The following is a 23,345-nucleotide window of genomic DNA, read 5'->3' on the forward strand; positions in this document are numbered from 1 at the left end:
TGTGAGAGAGATGGCACGCTCAGGACTGGCACACAAGCCCAGAGGCCAATATTAATCTCGCACTTTTTTTTTTTTTTTCCAGGGAAAATTTATAAACCCAATAAAAAAAATAATAAATAGGCTTTCTATGGCCCACTATCTGAGAGAGAGAGATGGCACGCTTAGGACTGGCACACAAGCCCAAAGGCCAATATTAATCTCCCACTGATTGATTTATTGATTTTTTCAGGTTGAATTTAGAACCCAAATCAAGCAAAAAAATAAATAGGCTTTCTATGGCCCACTGAGTGAGAGATGGCACACACAGGAGTCAGGAGTGGCACACAAGCCCTGAGGCCAATATTTTTCTCCCACTGATTGATGTTGTGATTTTTTCAGGTAGATTTTGGAACCCAAATCAAGCAAAAAAATAAATAGGCTTTCTATGGCCCACTGAGTGAGAGATGGCACACACAGGGATGGCACTCTAGCAGAAATGCCAATCTTAATCTCCCACAAAAAAAAAAAAAAAAGGAACTGTCGTTCAATTACTATCTCCCTGCAGTAATCTCAGCCAGGTATGGCAGGCAGCAATAAGGAGTGGACTGATGCACAAATTAAATAAAAAGTGTGGGCAAACAAACAAGATAGCTGTGCAGAAAGGAAGGAACAAGAGGATTTGTGCTTTGAAAAAAGCAGTTGGTTTGCACAGCGGCGTACACACAGCAATGCAGCTATCAGGGAGCCTTCTAGGGCAGCCCAATGAGCTACAGCGCTGAGAAAAAAAAAATGTAGCTTCCACTGTCCCTGCACACCGAAGGTGGTGTTGGGCAGTGGAAATCGCTACAGCACAAGCGGTTTGGTGGTTAATGGACCCTGCCTAACGCTATCCCTGCTTCTGACGAAGCAGCAGCAACCTCTCCCTAAGCTCAGATCAGCAGCAGTAACATGGCGGTCGGCGGGAACGCCCCTTTATAGCCCCTGTGATGCCGCGGACAGCAAGCCAATCACTGCAATGCCCTTCTCTAAGATGGTGGGGACCAGGACCTATGTCATCACGCTGCCCACACTCTGCGTTTACCTTCATTGGCTGAGAAATGGCGCTTTTCGCGTCATTGAAACGCGACTTTGGCGCGAAAGTCGCGTACCGCATGGCCGACCCCGCACAGGGGTCGGATCGGGTTTCATGAAACCCGACATTGCCAAAAGTCGGCGACTTTTGAAAATGAACGACCCGTTTCGCTCAACCCTAGTAGGCGGTATACTTGCCTTGTGGTCAGGGAAAAGCCATATGAACCATCCCTACGCGTATCACTACTGGCTGAAGCTTTGTCAGGGGAAGATATCAATAAAGCTATTTTCACGGTTATAACAGGTGTGTGCACCATTGTATATGCCTTCTTGAAGATACCAGATGTGCAGCATCTGAAAGAATGGATACTGGAAGCCTGTGCTAGCATTTCTTCTGCAGTGTTGCTATCAGGGTGTCAAGAGTGGGAGAAGAGGGTTGCATTTACAATCCAACACAATGGAGAGGACTCTGAACACATTTTATAAGTGGTCATTAACTTGTAAATAACTCATGAGAGAATAAAGTTACTTTAAAACCAAGCACACCATTGTTTTTCTTGTGAAATTCTCAATAATTTTGACGTGTCACATGACCCTCTTCCCATTGGAAAAAATAAAGTTGGATCCAAAATTGCCGACTTCAAAATGTCCACCATGGTCACCACCCATCTTGAAAAGTTTCCTCCCTCCAATATACTATTGTGCCACAAACAGGAAATTGATATCACCAACCATTCCCATTTTATTTAGGTGTATCCATATAAATGGCCCACCCTCTATATAAAGATGTAAGACATTCATAGTACAAGAGGAGGAGGATGTGAGCTGTGGAATCACCTAAAGTGAATGATGGACCCTGCATTATCTACAACATATAGAACATTGTACAGGAGGAGGTGGTGAGCTGTGATATTCTTTATTGGGAATGATGGATCTTGTGTTTCTACCACATTAATAAGTGTTACATATATTTACACATCTCGCTGGTTCAAATCAAGTACTGTTTACTTGTGGGGTTTCAGGATTCCAGTGTGAAAAAATAAGGGCGGTTCCAGCTCTTTAAAACTCAAAGTCATTATTTCCATACTAAAACCCCATATCAATCTGACATAGATTGATAGATGATTAAATCAGCTGTGTAAGATCAGATGAAACAGCATATAAGAATCAGAGGTCAGACATAGGATCAAGCCGTGAAAAAGATCTTAGTGATCGAAACGCGTTGCTTGCACCTTTTTTTCCCTCCACTGTGTACAAGGATTTTAAGACCATTATGGGGTTTTAATATGGAAATAAAGACTTTGAATTTTAAAGGAGCTGGGACCACCCTTATTTTTTCACATTAGTGCCTACTGCACGTCAAGTCAAGATGAAGTTTCGCGCACCTGTGGTTGTCGGTGAGCAGGCAGAGGCTAAGCCTCCTTTCTTTTTTCTTTACTATTGTTTCGGGATTCCAGATGGTTTTGACTGATTCAAAAATTCTGACTTTTTAACATTTTCATATTTCTGTAGAAATGTTTTCCAGTCTCCTCCTGTAGTTATTTTGTCCAAATTTTGCAAACCGTGCAACTTTAAAAAAAAATGGAAAAAAACAGATGGAGAGAGAAGAAAATAATTTTATATTTTGTGCAAAAATTCATGAACCGCCGCATGTTCCAGTTTGAAATAATTAGGCACAAAAAAGTCAAGATAAAGAAAAGGAAATGTGACTTCACTCCTTCAAGACCTTTGACGTACATGTACTGTATGTCAAAAGTCGTATCTCTGCCTTTGATGCCGACTTGTACCCCGAGCCCATATCTTTTCTGGCAGATGATGGCTGACTTAATTAGACATCATGAGTAGTGATGAGCGAATACATTCCTGCGCTATTTGTTACTTGTAAGAATAGTAGTGTACTTGGCACTATTCGTTACTCGCATGTAACGAATATCAATAGTACGATATTTGTTATTCGGTGAGTAATTCACCTTGCTATATTCGAGTGACCCGACCAGCATGTTTGGCGCTTTATTTGCAGCCAATGAACATGCTAGGCAGGCTTGCAAGCCAATCATAGTAATGGCAACGTCATCTTTGGTGTAGCATTACTGTGATTGGCTGGCCTTCCAGCATCATTGGGACTATTTAAAGGCTGCCGGCGCCATCTTGCACACATTGTAGCCGGAAACAGTGTAGGGAAAGCTTAGTTTCAATGTAGGGAGAGTGAAAGGAGAGTAGGGAGAGTGAAAGATGTTTTCAGTGACTGCTATTCATTCCCAAAAGCTCTATTAAGCATTGAAGATTGATTGTGAACAGATTACTTGTTGGTTACGTGAGGATTTAAGTACGGTGAGATTTAATAGGAGGGACGGTGAAAGGCAGGCAGGCAACTGGGTGTTCTCATCATTGCAAGTACATGCTGCAGATCTGTGCTTTTTTCCACTGTGTGGTATAGTAGTTATTATTTTAAACATGTGGGATTAGGATAAAATAGCAAGAGTTTCATCCACTGCCAAAATATAAAAGTGAGCTATTTGTAGAGGGAAATAATATTAGGTAGCACCAGCATATTCAAAACCATGTTTGAGGAGCTACATAATATTCCTGTGTAGCAGCCTATTATTTTTCTTTTACTGTAAAAAATATTTCTCAGTGGCAGCATACATTTTAAAAACTAATTGCTAAATAATATTCCTCATCTACTAATTTAAATACCTAATATTTGTTTAGCAGTTGTGTGACTGGTGCAATCCATGTACATATAATCTTACGTGACAATTAAGCAGAGACAATAATATTCATGACTCCACATTTGGAGTCTGTCAGCAAGACAATTGAAAAAAAAATTATAGTTTTCTATTGGTTTAAAAAATAGTAACATAGTAACATGGTTAGTAAGGCCGAAAAAAGACATTTGTCCATCCAGTTCAGCCTATATTCCATCATAATAAATCCCCAGATCTACGTCCTTCTACAGAACCTAATAATTGTATGATACAATATTGTTCTGCTCCAGGAAGACATCCAGGCCTCTCTTGAACCCCTCGACTGAGTTCGCCATCACCACCTCCTCAGGCAAGCAATTCCAGATTCTCACTGCCCTAACAGTAAAGAATCCTCTTCTATGTTGGTGGAAAAACCTTCTCTCCTCCAGACGCAAAGAATGCCCCCTTGTGCCCGTCACCTTCCTTGGTATAAACAGATCCTCAGCGAGATATTTGTATTGTCCCCTTATATACTTATACATGGTTATTAGATCGCCCCTCAGTCGTCTTTTTTCTAGACTAAATAATCCTAATTTCGCTAATCTATCTGGGTATTGTAGTTCTCCCATCCCCTTTATTAATTTTGTTGCCCTCCTTTGTACTCTCTCTAGTTCCATTATATCCTTCCTGAGCACCGGTGCCCAAAACTGGACACAGTACTCCATGTGCGGTCTAACTAGGGATTTGTACAGAGGCAGTATAATGCTCTCATCATGTGTATCCAGACCTCTTTTAATGCACCCCATGATCCTGTTTGCCTTGGCAGCTGCTGCCTGGCACTGGCTGCTCCAGGTAAGTTTATCATTAACTAGGATCCCCAAGTCCTTCTCCCTGTCAGATTTACCCAGTGGTTTCCCGTTCAGTGTGTAATGGTGATATTGATTCCCTCTTCCCATGTGTATAACCTTACATTTATCATTGTTAAACCTCATCTGCCACCTTTCAGCCCAAGTTTCCAACTTATCCAGATCCATCTGTAGCAGAATACTATCTTCTCTTGTATTAACTGCTTTACATAGTTTTGTATCATCTGCAAATATCGATATTTTACTGTGTAAACCTTCTACCAGATCATTAATGAATATGTTGAAGAGAACAGGTCCCAATACTGACCCCTGCGGTACCCCACTGGTCACAGCGACCCAGTTAGAGACTATACCATTTATAACCACCCTCTGCTTTCTATCACTAAGCCAGTTACTAACCCATTTACACACATTTTCCCCCAGACCAAGCATTCTCATTTTGTGTACCAACCTCTTGTGCGGCACGGTATCAAACGCTTTGGAAAAATCGAGATATACCACGTCCAATGACTCACCGTGGTCCAGTCTATAGCTTACCTCTTCATAAAAACTGATTAGATTGGTTTGACAGGAGCGATTTCTCATAAACCCATGCTGATATGGAGTTAAACAGTTATTCTCATTGAGATAATCCAGAATAACATCCCTCAGAAACCCTTCAAATATTTTACCAACAATAGAGGTTAGACTTACTGGCCTATAATTTCCAGGTTCACTTTTAGAGCCCTTTTTGAATATTGGCACCACATTTGCTATGCGCCAGTCCTGCGGAACAGACCCTGTCGCTATAGAGTCACTAAAAATAAGAAATAATGGTTTATCTATTACATTACTTAGTTCTCTTAGTACTCGTGGGTGTATGCCATCCGGACCCGGAGATTTATCTATTTTAATCTTATTTAGCCGGTTTCGCACCTCTTCTTGGGTTAGATTGGTGACCCTTAATATAGGGTTTTCATTGTTTCTTGGGATTTCACCTAGCATTTCATTTTCCACCGTGAATACCGTGGAGAAGAAGGTGTTTAATATGTTAGCTTTTTCCTCGTCATCTACAACCATTCTTTCCTCACTATTTTTTAAGGGGCCTACATTTTCAGTTTTTATTCTTTTACTATTGATATAGTTGAAGAACAGTTTGGGATTAGTTTTACTCTCCTTAGCAATGTGCTTCTCTGTTTCCTTTTTGGCAGCTTTAATTAGTTTTTTAGATAAAGTATTTTTCTCCCTATAGTTTTTAGAGCTTCAATGGTGCCATCCTGCTTTAGTAGTGCAAATGCTTTCTTTTTACTGTTAATTGCCTGTCTTACTTCTTTGTTTAGCCACATTGGGTTTTTCCTATTTCTAGTCCTTTTATTCCCACAAGGTATAAACCGCTTACACTGCCTATTTAGGATGTTCTTAAACATTTCCCATTTATTATCTGTATTCTCATTTCTGAGGATATTGTCCCAGTCTACCAGATTAAGGGCATCTCTAAGCTGTTCAAACTTTGCCTTCCTAAAGTTCAATGTTTTTGTGACTCCCTGACAAGTCCCCCTAGTGAAAGACAGGTGAAACTGCACAATATTGTGGTCGCTATTTCCTAAATGCCCAACCACCTGCAGATTTGTTATTCTGTCAGGTCTATTAGATAGTATTAGGTCTAAAAGTGCTGCTCCTCTGGTTGGATTCTGCACCAATTGTGAAAGATAATTTTTCTTGGTTATTAGCAGAAACCTGTTGCCTTTATGGGTTTCACAGGTTTCTGTTTCCCAGTTAATATCCGGGTAGTTAAAGTCCCCCATAACCAGTACCTCATTATGGGTTGCAGCTTCATCTATCTGCTTTAGAAGCAGACTTTCCATGCTTTCTGTTATATTTGGGGGTTTGTAACAGACCCCAATGAGAATTTTGTTACCATTTTTCCCTCCATGAATTTCAACCCATATGGACTCGACATCCTCATTCCCTTCGCTAATATCCTCCCTTAAAGTGGACTTTAGACAAGACTTTACATAGAGACAAACCCCTCCTCCTCTCCGATTTTTACGATCCTTTCTAAACAGACTGTAACCCTGTAAGTTAACTGCCCAGTCATAGCTTTCATCTAACCATGTCTTGGTTATTCCCACTATGTCAAAGTTACCTGTAGATATTTCTGCTTCTAGTTCTTCCATCTTGTTTGTCAGGCTTCTGGCGTTTGCGAGCATGCAGTTTAGAGGATTTTGTTTTGTTCCAATCTCCTCACTGTGGATTGTTTTAGAAATGTTCTTACCTCCCTTCTGAGTATGTTTTCCTGGGTCGTCTTTGTTCGAGTCTAATGTTTTTCTTCCCGTCCCCTCTTCTTCTAGTTTAACGCCCTCCTGATGAGTGTAGCGAGTCTTCTGGCGAATGTGTGTTTCCCAGGTTTGTTGAGGTGTAGTCCGTCTCTGGCGAGGAGTCCATCATACCAGTAATTCACACCGTGGTCCAGGAATCCAAATCCTTGTTGTCTGCACCATCGTCTTAGCCAGTTGTTTGCATCAAGGATCCTGTTCCATCTCCTGGTGCCATGCCCGTCTACTGGAAGCTTATAATTAGCTTATCTTTAAAAAGAAATAGAAATAGAAATAGCTTATCTTTATCTAGCAGTTGTGTGAATGGCGCAATCCGGGTACAGATAAGCTTACGTGACACTTTAGCAGTCTCAATAATCTTCATTATTCAGCTGTTGGAGTGTGTCAGCAAGACGATTGAAAAAATATCACAATTTCCTTTTTGTTTGAAAAATAGCGTATCTTTATCTAGCAGTTGTGCAACTGGCGCAATCTGGGTACAGATAATCTTACGTGACAATTTAGCAGGGGCAATAATCTTAATTACTGTGCATTTGGAGTGTGTCAGTAAGACTATTGATAAAAATCATAATTTTCTATTGGTTTAAAAAATAGTGTATTTTTATCTAGCAGTTGTTCGACTGGTTCAATCTGGATGCAGATAATCTCACATGACAATTTAGCAGGGGCATTAATATTCATGACTCCGCATCTGGAGTGTATCAGCAAGACAATTGAAAAAAATCATAATTTGATATTGGTTTAAAAATGGGTTATCTTTATTTAGCAGTTGTGCAACTGGCGCAATCCGGGTACAGATAATGTTACATGACAACTTAGCAGTGACAATAATCTTCATTATTCCGCTGTTGAAGTGTGTCAGTAAGACGTTTGAAAAAAATCATAATTTGCTATTGGTTTAAAAAATAGCATATCTTTATCTAGCAGTTGTGCAAATGGTGCAATCCGGGTAGAGATAATCGTAAGTGACAGTTTAGCAAGGGCAAAAATCTTCATTACTCCGCATTTGGAGTGTGGCAGCAAGGCGATCTCCAAAAAAAAAACCACACACACTGCTAGACACAGGGAATTTGTACATAAGACTTTTGTAGGGGTACTTGTGAAAAATAAAGCCAGTATTTTCTGGTTTCTTAAGCATAATGCATTCAATAGGAGAAAGGGTAACGTTAAGGAATGTGAATGTGGTGGTGCCAGCCAAGGCAGTGTGACAGATCCGTAGGTGACTGTATCTCATTCTAGGTTCCTGTCACAAATTTGGTCAGCGCACTACGCCACTAACAAACTCAGACAAGTGCGAGGATGTTGTGGGTTGGATGGCACACAAAGGCTTCAGTGTGTTGACAAGCAGCACCACAAACTCTTCCACACAGTCCAATCTCAGCAGCCAAGAGGCTGGGCCACTAATCAACCTGGTCCTTCTTCCTTCCACCATCAAGAGTCCCAGTAGATATATCACCACAATGCTGGCCACTCCGAGGAACTTTTTACATTCCCTTGTAATTGTCAGATCTCTAAACGTGCATCATTAAAGAGGGTCATGAGGAGGTGGAGTGCTGTGATGCCCAAACATTTGTGCACCCACTGCCCGGAGAAAGCCACATTGGGGAAGGTCAATTGATGTCTGAAGAGGTGGAGGATAATCATGACGCACAGATGCCATCAGGTCAGCCGAAATTGCAGCTCAGAAGAAGGAGCAGATTGAGGAATTGGAAGATGATGTGGTCGATGATGAGGGCACTGATCCAACTTGGCACGGTAGCCTGCCTAAGGAGCACAGCAGTGCAGAGAGGGATGGATCTATAACAAAAAACAGGCAAGAAGAGGTAGTGGTTTGCCCAGAGGTACAACTTGGTCAACTGTTCCACAGAGTCCCCCACTCAGATAGATAACAGGCCAAGGGTGCTTTATTCCTCTGCATGGCAGATTTTTCTGAAAGTCATTCAGATAAAACAACTGTAATTTGCAGCATCTGCCAAACCAAGCTAAGAAGAAGCAAGAACACTGACAACCTAAACTACACCAACATGCAAAAGCAGATGGCAGCCAAGCACCACAGTAGGTGGGTGGAATGTCTGGGTATCAAAACTTTGTCTAAGGGTGAAAGCACTGCCCATTTCCCTGTGTTACGGCATTCCTAATCTGCTTACCATGAAGAAGGTGCTCATGCCTCCAGCTCACAATCAGCAATTGCACACACACAGCAGTCAGCAAACATGTCCATTTTGTTGTACCAGTGCAGCATTCAGTTATCCTTGCCTCAGCCATTTACTAGAAAACAGAAATATCCAGCCACCCACAGGCCAAAATCATAAACACCCACATTGCCGGATTGCTAGCCCTGGAAATGCTGCTGTTTTGACTTGTGGCAACTGAGCCTTTCTGTGGCTTCTTGGCTTTGACAGCTCCAAGATACTTCATTCCCAGCCAACACTATTTTTCCCCGTGTGCTGTCCCCACATTACATAAGCATGCGTTACACAATATCAGCCATACTCTGGCCAACACAGTCACAGGGAAGGTCCACCTACTGTAACCACAGACATGTGGACAAGTTCTTGTGGACAGGGATGATACATTTCCCGAATGGCACACAGGGTTAACCTTGTGGAGTCTGGGACAGAGTCAGAGGCTGAGACATCACACATCTTACCCACACCAAGAATAGCGAGCCCAACTTCCATCAGGGTTTCAGTCTCCTCGCATTCCACTTCCTTTCTCTCCTCCTCCTCTTCCTCCTCATCCTTAGTGGAATTAGCCTCCCCATCTCTCCTCAGATGGGAAATCTGCAGCACTGCATTGGCGAAGCGGCAGCACGCTCTGCTGAAGCTGATCTGTTTAGGTAATAAAGCTCACAACGCAGCTGAGCTGTTGAAAGAGATAAAAGAACAGAACGATCAGTGGCTGTCACTGCTGAACCTCCAACCAGGTCTGGTTGTGTGTGATAATCAGGGTAACTTGATGGCGGCTTTAAAGCTCAACAAGCTGGTACATGTTCCATGCATGGCCCTCATGCTGAACTTGGTTGTACAGTGGTTTTTAAAACCATACCCTGATTTGTCGGATCTACTACCCAAGATACACTGTGTCAGCGCACATTTCCAAAAGTCTTCTCAGGCTTTCGCTGCAGCAGCGCTTTAGTTTGCCCACAAAATTGACCTTCCATAAGTTGGCAAGACTTATTGAGCAGCAGAGGGCAGTCATTGAATTCCAGCTTCTCGATGCCCGTCATAGTAAAACTCAGCCCCCAAACATAACAACTGCTGAGTGGGTGTGGATCACTTATCTATGTGAGGTTCTTCAAAACTTTGAGTACTGCATCAAGATGGTGAGCGCTGATGATGACACTATTATGGGCATAACCATCCTACTGCTGTCTATTAATACGTTGGCTGCAGATCCTGAAAGTTGAAGCTTTGAATGCCGAGCAGGTGGCTAAGGAGCAAGATTGTACAGTGCCTGATAGTGCGTGAAAGACATTTTTTCCACTGTTAAATACTGGCTGTGCACCTTTCCTTACCAATGGTACAAGAAGAAATTTGCTTGCCTAATGTCGGAGGCAGACGTACCATTTTCAACGCATGCATGTCAGAGGGCCATAGTGGAAGACTTGCTCAAAATATTATCCTCAGACAATGCTGGTGGCAGAGGTACCAGCTCTTTTTGCCCACAAGGATTACAGCGGAGAGCCACAAACACCAGGTGCAACTCAGTGGGGGAAGGGTAAATGTCAACTAACTGGGCCATTTTTATTAGACCATCCCATCAGCAAGGTCTATCTGTGGGTGTAACTATGACGAGGAAGGAAAAGTTGACCAAGATGGTGAAGGACTATTTAGGTGACCATAACAGCGTCCTTCCTGATTCTTCAGTGTTCTTTAACTATTGTTTGTCCAAGCTGCAGATAAACTTTTTACCTCCTATCACAGCTGATCGCTCACGCTGTCTTTTGACAGCATGGGAACCGCAGCTCTCTGACTGGTGGGAATGATTTCACCACTGATCAGAAGCACTACGCCGGTGTTTCCCATGCTGTGTGACAGAGTGGGAAACGCCGGCTTTTGTGCTGTGGATCTTCCGTTATAGTCGGCGATTAAATCGACGAATATGGCAAATTTGGCAATCGTGAGCCAAACCAAATATTGAAATATTTAACCAAAACTCCAATTGTGATGTCCACATCACGGTGTTTTTAAGCTGGTCTGATACAGACACCTTGGGGAATTTTTTGAAAACTTTCCACATTGTGCAGTGGTGAAACTAGTACTCATTATCTCTTCCTTTGTAATAAATGCAAAATGTATTGTGAGATTCCCATCATGGTCTCTTTCAGTGTGTATGATACAGCCCCCTTGGAGTATTTTTTGGAAACCTTTGTACATTGTGCAATGGTCAAATTTCTAATCTCAATCTCTATATATTCTATTATTATAATTTTTTTTATTGTGCCCTTCTCATGGTCTCTTTAAGCATTTATCCTAATGTTGTTTTTAGGGTCTGCAGCCTGCACAATATTTTGGAAAATAAATGCATTAATATGCTCCACACAATTCTTCATGTTTCAGCCTTGCACAGAATAATAATATGAGTAATGAAACATCTACTATATAATTTCGTTATACCAAGAAACAGAAAGATGATCGGCACAGAGCTTCACTATAGCGCAATTGGAGATTTGCTTAAACGATCTGTTTCAGAAGGACCGATGAGGTCTCCCTTTCTGTGAGCTGCGGGTGGTGCTATGCAATCGTCAGAGTTTTGTACAAGACCATATAATGAGAAGAAAAATGATGCAGCACTCACCCTTGCGCTTCTTCCAAGTGTGTTCTTTATTCAGCAAAACATACTATGCATAGTATGAACCGGCATTCGCAGTGATCTGTGAGGGAGCGGGAGTGAGGAGAGACCGGACGACGGCCGTTTCGCGCAACGGCGCTTCTACGGGTCCATGCTAAAAACAGGCGATGTCATTTCCTTTTTAAGGTTTTAGACTCACCTGATTCTATTAATTACAATTGTGCAAGTTAAAAACAATAAGATCTCTTATTACAGAATGAACATTTACAAGTATATTGCGGAATGAACATTTACAAATATATTATAAGAACACCGCCATGTCAAGTTTGTCGTTAAGACCCCCTGGGCCCTGTGCGTTTGTTTGTAGGATCCATTTCGCTTCACGCTGCAGTAGTAGGCGGTCATTATTACCGCCGTTTTGTGAACATTTAACTATTTCCAAACCTGCAAACCGCAATTGATCTGGATCGCTATTATGTGTCTCTGCCATATGTTCTACAAAACGCACGCGTCCCTTTCCTGTCCGAATTGAGTTATAATGCTCTCGTATTCGGACTGTGAGAGGTCTAATAGTCTTACCTATATAAAACCGTTGACACGGACAGAAAATTACGTAAACCAGAAATTTACTCTTGCAGGTTATAAAGTCTTTCACAAAGTGCTCAATTATACCTATTTGTAAGGGGTTCTCAATTTTATGCAGATGGCATATGCTACATTTGCCGCATCTGTGGTTACCCTGCGGTATGGTTTTTGCTAACCAATTATTTGTTGGTAGTGATACTTTATTTTTTACAACAAGATCTCCTAATACTATCTAATAGACCTGACAGAATAACAAATCTGCAGGTGGTTGGGCATTTAGGAAATAGCGACCACAATATTGTGCAGTTTCACCTGTCTTTCACTAGGGGGACTTGTCAGGGAGTCACAAAAAAATTGAACTTTAGGAAGGCAAAGTTTGAACAGCTTAGAGATGCCCTTAATCTGGTAGACTGGGACAATATCCTCAGAAATGAGAATACAGATAATAAATGGGAAATGTTTAAGAACATCCTAAATAGGCAGTGTAAGCGGTTTATACCTTGTGGGAATAAAAGGACTAGAAATAGGAAAAACCCAATGTGGCTAAACAAAGAAGTAAGACAGGCAATTAACAGTAAAAAGAAAGCATTTGCACTACTAAAGCAGGATGGCACCATTGAAGCTCTAAAAAACTATAGGGAGAAAAATACTTTATCTAAAAAACTAATTAAAGCTGCCAAAAAGGAAACAGAGAAGCACATTGCTAAGGAGAGTAAAACTAATCCCAAACTGTTCTTCAACTATATCAATAGTAAAAGAATAAAAACTGAAAATGTAGGCCCCTTAAAAAATAGTGAGGAAAGAATGGTTGTAGATGACGAGGAAAAAGCTAACATATTAAACACCTTCTTCTCCACGGTATTCACGGTGGAAAATGAAATGCTAGGTGAAATCCCAAGAAACAATGAAAACCCTATATTAAGGGTCACCAATCTAACCCAAGAAGAGGTGCGAAACCGGCTAAATAAGATTAAAATAGATAAATCTCCGGGTCCGGATGGCATACACCCACGAGTACTAAGAGAACTAAGTAATGTAATAGATAAACCATTATTTCTTATTTTTAGTGACTCTATAGCGACAGGGTCTGTTCCGCAGGACTGGCGCATAGCAAATGTGGTGCCAATATTCAAAAAGGGCTCTAAAAGTGAACCTGGAAATTATAGGCCAGTAAGTCTAACCTCTATTGTTGGTAAAATATTTGAAGGGTTTCTGAGGGATGTTATTCTGGATTATCTCAATGAGAATAACTGTTTAACTCCATATCAGCATGGGTTTATGAGAAATCGCTCCTGTCAAACCAATCTAATCAGTTTTTATGAAGAGGTAAGCTATAGACTGGACCACGGTGAGTCATTGGACGTGGTATATCTCGATTTTTCCAAAGCGTTTGATACCGTGCCGCACAAGAGGTTGGTACACAAAATGAGAATGCTTGGTCTGGGGGAAAATGTGTGTAAATGGGTTAGTAACTGGCTTAGTGATAGAAAGCAGAGGGTGGTTATAAATGGTATAGTCTCTAACTGGGTCGCTGTGACCAGTGGGGTACCGCAGGGGTCAGTATTGGGACCTGTTCTCTTCAACATATTCATTAATGATCTGGTAGAAGGTTTACACAGTAAAATATCGATATTTGCAGATGATACAAAACTATGTAAAGCAGTTAATACAAGAGAAGATAGTATTCTGCTACAGATGGATCTGGATAAGTTGGAAACTTGGGCTGAAAGGTGGCAGATGAGGTTTAACAATGATAAATGTAAGGTTATACACATGGGAAGAGGGAATCAATATCACCATTACACACTGAACGGGAAACCACTGGATAAATCTGACAGGGAGAAGGACTTGGGGATCCTAGTTAATGATAAACTTACCTGGAGCAGCCAGTGCCAGGCAGCAGCTGCCAAGGCAAACAGGATCATGGGGTGCATTAAAAGAGGTCTGGATACACATGATGAGAGCATTATACTGCCTCTGTACAAATCCCTAGTTAGACCGCACATGGAGTACTGTGTCCAGTTTTGGGCACCGGTGCTCAGGAAGGATATAATGGAACTAGAGAGAGTACAAAGGAGGGCAACAAAATTAATAAAGGGGATGGGAGAACTACAATACCCAGATAGATTAGCGAAATTAGGATTATTTAGTCTAGAAAAAAGACGACTGAGGGGCGATCTAATAACCATGTATAAGTATATAAGGGGACAATACAAATATCTCGCTGAGGATCTGTTTATACCAAGGAAGGTGACGGGCACAAGGGGGCATTCTTTGCGTCTGGAGGAGAGAAGGTTTTTCCACCAACATAGAAGAGGATTCTTTACTGTTAGGGCAGTGAGAATCTGGAATTGCTTGCCTGAGGAGGTGGTGATGGCGAACTCAGTCGAGGGGTTCAAGAGAGGCCTGGATGTCTTCCTGGAGCAGAACAATATTGTATCATACAATTATTAGGTTCTGTAGAAGGACGTAGATCTGGGTATTTATTATGATGGAATATAGGCTGAACTGGATGGACAAATGTCTTTTTTCGGCCTTACTAACTATGTTACTATGTTACTATGTTACTATATTAATTGATCTTTTATATGAGAATAGAGGACATGTATCCGGGAGATTTCTAAAGTCCACGTCTTTCTGCAGCACATGCCAATTTTTTTGTATTGCAGTTTGTATATCCCTATCTAAAGGGCTATGTTTAAATGTAAATGTGAATCTGCGATTTTTATTTTGATCTTTGTTTGCATCTTTTCTTTTTCCATTGTTTTTTCTTTTTTTGCCCTTTTCTAACAGCTGAACTTGGGATAATTTGGCTGCTCTAATTTCTGCTTGTTGGAGAACATCTGTTGGATATCCTCTGTTTGAAAGGCATGTTTTTAATTCTTCTACCTGAGTTTTCCTCATTATTGTTGATTTTACGTATTCTCACCATTTGACTGTATGGAATACTGCGCTTCGTGTGATTCGGGTGGTCACTTTTAAAATGTAAAATGTTGTTCGTCGCTGTGCTTTTTTTGTGGACTTTCGTTACTAAGTTTTCATTTACAATTTCTATTTTTACGTCTAGGAATTCCAGTTCTTTTTTATTGAATACTGAAGTAAATTTCATGTTTTCTTTGTTATTATTGTTCAGGAAAGTAACGAATTCGTTAAATATAATTTCTTCGCCATCCCACACCATAAAAATATCGTCGGCAAATCTTAAAAAAAGCCGTATATGCCGAAGGTATGGGTTCTGGGGTCCGGTGACGTACCTCTCCTCAAAAGCTGCTAAAAACAGATTTGCGAAGACGCACGCCACCGGAGTACCCATCGCGGTACCAACTTTTTGAAGATACCATCTCTCCATGAACTTGAAAGCATTGTGTGATAAAATGAACTCCAGGCTATCCAGCACAAAAGAAATAAAATTGGCGTCTTTATTTGTATTCATTAGAATGTGAGGGACTGCCTCCAAGCCTTGTTGTTGTGGGATTCTAGTGTAAAGGTTTACGATATCTATTGATGCCAGAGCAAATGTAGGTTGCCATTGGAAGTCTTTAAGGGTCAGGAGAAAATCTCCTGAATCCTTTACGAAAGAAGGAATTTTTAACAGCAGAGGTTTTAGTAACCAATCTAAAAACTGTGATAAAGGTTCGGTCAGTGATTCTTTGCCCGAAATTATTGGGCGTCCTGGCGGTTTTTCCGCGTTTTTGTGAATTTTGGGGATGCTGTACCACTGTGCAAATTTAGGAAGCTCTGGCAGTAACGCAGTGTCCTCCCTGTCCAGACTCACTATGCTTGGGTGTCCCCTCATCTGTTTTGCAGCAGATCTGAAGGCATCAGCTCATTCAAGGATCTGCCACATGATGAGCAACCTGTGTCCCCATACTGTTTAGGACCTCTTCTCTCGCTTCTGCTCCACACGGCTGTCACACAGCTGCTTCAGCTGAGCTTCTGTCCATCCGGACTCTGGATGGCTGGGTACTTTGCTTTAAAGTTGCTGAGCTATCTGCCCTACATGGGCACCCGGGCCCCTACTCCCTTACAATAGGAAGTCTTCTCCTCTTAACCCCATCTAAGCTCCTCCTAAATAACTATGAACACTAATGTGCCACATCTAGTTTCCAATTTGGAGTACTACACTTACATACATAACACATAGCAGAATGACACATATACACATCAGAAAGCATTATAGTCTACTTCAAGCGGGTTGTGAAACAGTTTGTGTACCCCCCTACAATATTACCATTGACACACCTTATAGCAGTAATAATATTGGTTATTTACCCACAAATCCTGATACTTATAGACTTAGGCCGGACACAGATATTGATATAAAGTCATTTTTTCAGATAAGCAGGTGGTTAAAAATATAATTTCTTGGACATAAGTTTGGCATATCTCCTACCAATGACTCATTATCACTAGTTTAGCTGCCATTAAAATGGGCGCCATCAGCAATGTCAAGGTAACAGAAATTAATGTAACAAACCATTTTTTAAACCACTGAAATGTATGTAAAAAAACGATATTTTGGGGATTGATGTAATCATAGTGATCTTCACATTCGAGTTATGTCTCTTGGAGAAGAGGAGAAAATAGTAAAAGCACAAAAAAGTAAAATTAGCCCATAGGGCAAGAGGTTATAGTTCATTAAGATAAACTCAGAAAGCATATGTAATAAATTTTGCTCTACTATTAGATTACGTTCACCATATAAACCAGGTGAAATATCAAAAAATTCTCAAAAAAATGCTCATTTCATTTTTCAGCTATCTAAGAAGTATGGACCCGTGTACACCTTACAATTAGGAGTTGAGAAAGTTATTGTCATATGTGGGTACGAGGCTGTGAAAGACGCCCTTGTCAATCATGCAGATGAATTTTCAGGAAGACCTAAAGTGGTATTGATTGATGAATTGGCCAAAGGACACGGTAAAGTTCATAAAATTACCACTGATTGGGGGATGGATTGATTTTGCTTTACAAGTTAATTTCCTTTGTAAAAAGATTGTCTGGTCTGGAAATCATCAACTAAAATTGTGGGTCCCTAAAGTCAAGCTGATGTGGACACCAGATCTATCCTCCAAGACTAGCTTACGATAACAACAATATACTACAACTGCCTGTCTTGGTTCTGAAATGGTAACATCAACTCCTATTTTACATGTTGATCCTCAATTAAGAAAATTTTTATATAATCTTCTGGAGGCACACTATTTGGCATCATCATGAATTTGACAAGCAGGTCACCATCGCCTTCATGTCTCCATACCACCTAAGCTCCAGACAGTTTGTTAGATCTGGGCGAAATGAGCATGAAAGAGGCAAAAGTCACAAGCTTGGATAAGCTTGTGATTGCAAAACAGTTGGAAATTTTAATACCTTTTTTATGTCAGAATTCTGGCAAAAGTTCTTCAAGAATTGAGGCCCTTATCTCTCTCTCTTTTCCTCCTGTCCCAAGATTAGATGAACAAAATAAGTTTTCTCCTGGATGCTTAAAAAAAAGTTCATAAAGTGGTCAAGACCTTAGCAAATATACATGTAAGTGGTAATTCCACAGCAGACTATAGTGAGGCTTAAATGTATCCCATTAATAGAGATGCAAGTGTGGGAAATTAGAAATAATATTGGGAAACAGAGAGGTTTAGGAAAGAGTCAGATGGTTGAATACTGTAATGTTAATGGGAATTGCAATGGAATGCTCAGACGGGTTCTCCTGGCCAAGCGTGACAGCTTCATAGAAATGCATATTGTCTCACTCATGTTAGGAGGGCTGACGGTCAGTCCGAGCATTATGTTGCAATCCCCTTCTGAGTTATACAGTCATCTGACTCTTCATATAGACTGGCAAATCTCTTGACAGCCAAATCAATTCACACCTACTCAACTAGACCTCACACCCACTCAAAGCTCTTTTCTGGCACGTTGGTACAAGAATCTGCATGAAGATTTGTGGCCCGATCAATTGGCGTGTGTTTGTTCTCTGGTTTTATTCCTTTCTCATTTCTTGATCTTCTGTTTACTTTAAGTTATTGTTCAATTTGTTGATATTACATGACCTAATTTCAATATCTAGTAAAGAAAAGAAGTTTGCGCCTATATATACCCTTTGACGAGAGAAAAAAACTCTTTATAAAAACATATGGAAATCCCCTCAAAAACAGTATTATTTGTAGATACAGCCAGCGGATTAAGGTCCACTATGTGCATTAAAAATTATTTAAAGTTTGATTATTCGTGCACATGCATATACTCCAGATGGCAAATATAAGTTATTTATTACCTTATCTTTAAGGTGATATTGGAGTCCGGGGTGAAGTCACTAAGATCTTCTTCTTATCCTCCTTCGATACATGTAGTGGTTGGTGTGTAAAAACACACACTGCAGCAGATTTAGACAACAGTAAATCTTCAGGAACCTTGTCCCGGCCGGTAACAAACGCTCCCTTAGCCTCCTTCCCGATGTAGCACGGACTCACCGAGCACCGTTATCAAGCAGTGAAATGCCGCATCCGGCTAGCAGGACCTTGAGTGGCGCAGGGTGTCACGTGATGTGCAGGAGTACGAGGCGCTGTCAGGTCCAAATACAATCCAATGCGTTTCGGAGATCGCAGGCTCCTTCATCAGGGATGGCCCTTAAACAAACACAGCTGCTTTGTATACTAACTGTTACCTTCGCTGCAATAGAACAAAGTTGGAGGTGGATGTTTTAAATAAACGTGAACAGCTCAATTTCACTATTCAAACCCGATGTCTTTATTGAGTCCAAATTAAAAATCCAACTGCTCTCTGCTCTCAACACTTTTCTAATAAAATCCCCTTTTCGCCAGTCTTTTTTTATTATCTCAAGGTCTGTGATTGTCGTACCATTATTTAATTAACCCATTGTGGTACTCTCCATAATGCTTAGATAATGGGTGGCCAGTGAACTTCTTCCTGATGTTTCTCAAATGTTCGTTGATCCTAACTTTAAGCGGGGGCTTAGTGCGCCCCACATAAATCTTAATGCATGGGCATTTTAAAGCATAAATCGCCCCAGTAGTATTACAATTGATGACATCACAAATTTTAAAGTCCTTTGTTCTGCTTTTGCTAAATTGCTGTTTTGGTGTTTTTAATATTTTACATATATTACAGTAACATAGTAACATAGTAACATAGTTAGTAAGGCCGAAAAAAGACATTTGTCCATCCAGTTCAGCCTATATTCCATTATAATAAATACCCAGATCTACGTCCTTCTACAGAACCTAATAATTGTATGATACAATATTGTTCTGCTCCAGGAAGACATCCAGGCCTCTCTTGAACCCCTCGACTGAGTTCGCCATCACCACCTCCTCAGGCAAGCAATTCCAGATTCTCACTGCCCTAACAGTAAAGAATCCTCTTCTATGTTGGTGGAAAAACCTTCTCTCCTCCAGACGCAAAGAATGCCCCCTTGTGCCCGTCACCTTCCTTGGTATAAACAGATCCTCAGCGAGATATTTGTATTGTCCCCTTATATACTTATACATGGTTATTAGATCGCCCCTCAGTCGTCTTTTTTCTAGACTAAATAATCCTAATTTCGCTAATCTATCTGGGTATTGTAGTTCTCCCATCCCCTTTATTAATTTTGTTGCCCTCCTTTGTACTCTCTCTAGTTCCATTATATCCTTCCTGAGCACCGGTGCCCAAAACTGGACACAGTACTCCATGTGCGGTCTAACTAGGGATTTGTACAGAGGCAGTATAATGCTCTCATCATGTGTATCCAGACCTCTTTTAATGCACCCCATGATCCTGTTTGCCTTGGCAGCTGCTGCCTGGCACTGGCTGCTCCAGGTAAGTTTATCATTAACTAGGATCCCCAAGTCCTTCTCCCTGTCAGATTTACCCAGTGGTTTCCCGTTCAGTGTGTAATGGTGATATTGATTCCCTCTTCCCATGTGTATAACCTTACATTTATCATTGTTAAACCTCATCTGCCACCAGTAACAGCAAGGGAAAAAAAATGGAAGTTTTACTCCCAATTAGGGTTGAGCGACTTTTAGTTTTTTAGGGTCGAGTCGGGTTTCAGGAAACCCAACTTTCTCAAAAGTCGGGTCGAGTGAAATCGGCCGATCCTATTGAAAAGTCGGGGTAGGGGATCGGCCGAAACTCAAAACCCAATGAAAGTCTATGGGTTTTTTTTTTTTTATATTTCCTTCAGGGCTATATAGCAGACAAGCCGGTAATTCAATTATCAGCTTTTCATTTCTCCTGCCAAAACCCGACATTTTATGAGACATGGTTTACAAACAGTAAACCATCTCATATCCCCATTTTTTTTGCATATTCCACACTACTAATGTTAGTAGTGTGTAAGTGCAAAATTTCGGTGCTCTTGCTCTTAAATTTAAGGGTTAAATCGCAGAAAAAATTGGCGGGGGCAAATTCTAGATGTGCCTTTTCTGGGGTGGCTGGGGGCAGGTGTTTTTAGCCAGGGGGGGGGCCAATAACCATGGACCCTCTCCAGGCTATTAATATCTGCCCTCAGTCACTGGCTTTACCACTCTGGCGGAGAAAATTGCACGGGAGCCCACGCCAATTTTTTCCGTGATTTAACCCTTAAATTTAAGAGCTAGAGCGCTGAAATTTTGCACATACACACTACTAACATTAGTAGTGTGGAATATGCAAAAAAAAGGGGGATATGAGATGGTTTACTGTATGTAAACAATGTCTCATATCATGTCGGGTTTTGGCAGGAGAAATGAAAAGCCGGTAATTGAATTACCGGCTTTTCTGCTATATTGCGCTGAAGTTAATATAAATATGTATATATATATATACAGTATATATATAAATATATACTGTATATATATATATAAAACGAAACCTGACTTTTCAGTAGAGATCGCCGACCGCCGACCAGATCCCAGAGTGGGATCGGGTCGGGTTTCACGAAACCCGACTTTGCTAAAAGTCGGCGACTTTTGAAAAGTGCCGATCTGTTTCGCTCAACCCTACTCCCAATAAAGGATGTAAGTTTTTCTTTTTGATTGTAAATAGGTATTGAAGGGGCTATTAAATTCCCCACATTCCGGGTTTTTCTGAAAATAAATCTAGGATTCACAGGAATTTTATCGCCAATTATTTTATCCTCTTTACGTAAACTCCAATGTCTCTTAACAATTTTCTTGAAGATGTACACATTGGAGTTATATTGAATGATAATAGGGATGTCATTAATAATGTCACCATCTTTTTTAACATATATGGTGCTTTTCAAAAGTTCTTCACGGAGCATGCTCGATGCGGCCTGTCTGGCTTTTGAAAGACAGGCGTCATTATATCCGTTAGTCATGAATTTAGTAGTCAAGAGATCTGCCTCTCTTATGAAATCTTGAGAGCGTGAGCAATTTCTATATGCACCCGAGTACTGACTCTTTTGTACATTTAAAAGCCAATTGGGGAGATAGCAACTGTTCTTAGATATATAATTATTCGAGTCAGCTGGTTTGAAATATGTGCGAGTGCGAATGGCACCCTCCTGTATAAAAATTTTAAAATCCAAGAAATTAATAGTCTCAGAGCTAGTTGTTGCAGTAAAATTTAAAAATAACTATTTTTATTAATATCATCTAAAAAATTCCCCAAGAGATACTGGGCCGCCTGTCCATATAAAAATAATATCATCAATAAATCTATGCCAGAGGACCAGGTTCTCACGCAGCCCGCCACCTCCAAAAATGGCAGACGCCTCCCATTTCCAACACAGAGGTTGAAGTAGCTGGGCGCGAACCTGGTCCCCATGGCTGAGAGTAGTAGTTCTCCTCAAACTGAAAATAGTTATGGGTTAAAATATATTGGATACAGTCTATAATAAACTGTCCTTGTTCACTAGGTATATAGGTATATCATCTGCTCTATTTAAAAAATACTCAGCTGCTTCACACCCTTTTGTATGCTGAATAACAGTGTAAAGAGATGTAACATTTGGTGTGTACCCAGGATATAATGTTCATGCCACTGGATTTTACTCAAGATCCCCAGAATATGTGCACTATCTTTTAAACTTGATGGTAACAGAGGTACCGACCTTTGTAAATAAGTGTCCACATATTTAGACATATTGGCTGTCAAAAATTGTATACCCGAAATTATTGGGCGACCAGGAGGATTTTCTATATTGTTACCGTATATACTCGAGTATAAGCCGACCCCCCTAATTTTGCCACAAAAAACTGGGAAAACTTATTGACTTGAGTATAAGCCTAGGGTAGAAAATGCAGCATTTACCGGTGAATTTCAAAAATAAAAATAGATGCTCCATACCGTTCATTATTGCCCCATAGATGCTCCATATACAACTGTGCTATATAGAATGCTCTGCACCGTTCATTATGGCCCCATAGATGCTCCTTATAATGCTGTGCCCCATATATGCTCTGCACCTTTGATTATGGCCCCATAGATGCTCCTTATAATGCTGTGCCCCATATATGCTCTGCACCTTTATGGCCCCATAGATGCTCCTTATAATGCTGTGCCCCATTTATGCTCTGCACCTTTATGGCCCCATAGGTGCTCCTTATAATGCTGTGCCCCTTATATGCTCTGCACCTTTATGGCCCCATAGGTGCTCCTTATAATGCTGTGCCCCATATATGCTCTGCACCTTTATGGCCCCATAGGTGCTCCATATAATGCTGTGCCCCATATATGCTCTGCACCTTTATGGCCCCATAGATGCTCCTTATAATGCTGTGCCCCTTATATGCTCTGCACCTTTATGGCCCCATAGGTGCTCCTTATAATGCTGTGCCCCATATATGCTCTGCACCTTTATGGCCCCATAGGTGCTCCATATAATGCTGTGCCCCATATATGCTCTGCACCTTTATGGCCCCATAGATGCTCCTTATAATGCTGTGCCCCATATATGCTCTGCACCTTTATGGCCCCATAGGTGCTCCATATAATGCTGTGCCCCATATATGCTCTGCACCTTTATGGCCCCATAGATGCTCCTTATAATGCTGTGCCCCATATATGCTCTGCACCTTTATGGCCCCATAGGTGCTCCTTATAAT

At 40.9% G+C, this 23,345-nt stretch overlaps 1 protein-coding gene across 2 annotated transcripts in view; it reads left to right on the top strand.

Annotated features, from left to right (window-relative positions):
• LOC138638723 (cytochrome P450 2K6-like) overlaps positions 1–23,345 on the top strand; it is a 294,437-nt gene that overhangs the window by 58,159 nt on the left and 212,933 nt on the right. For both annotated transcript variants that reach the window (XM_069728251.1, XM_069728252.1), the window contains exon 3: positions 17,055–17,217. In XM_069728251.1, coding sequence (XP_069584352.1) covers positions 17,055–17,217 — 163 coding nt within the window. The remainder of the gene's footprint in view (positions 1–17,054; positions 17,218–23,345) is intronic.

Source organism: Ranitomeya imitator, chromosome 5, assembly GCF_032444005.1.
Source record: "Ranitomeya imitator isolate aRanImi1 chromosome 5, aRanImi1.pri, whole genome shotgun sequence".
Lineage (NCBI taxonomy): Eukaryota > Metazoa > Chordata > Amphibia > Anura > Dendrobatidae > Ranitomeya > Ranitomeya imitator.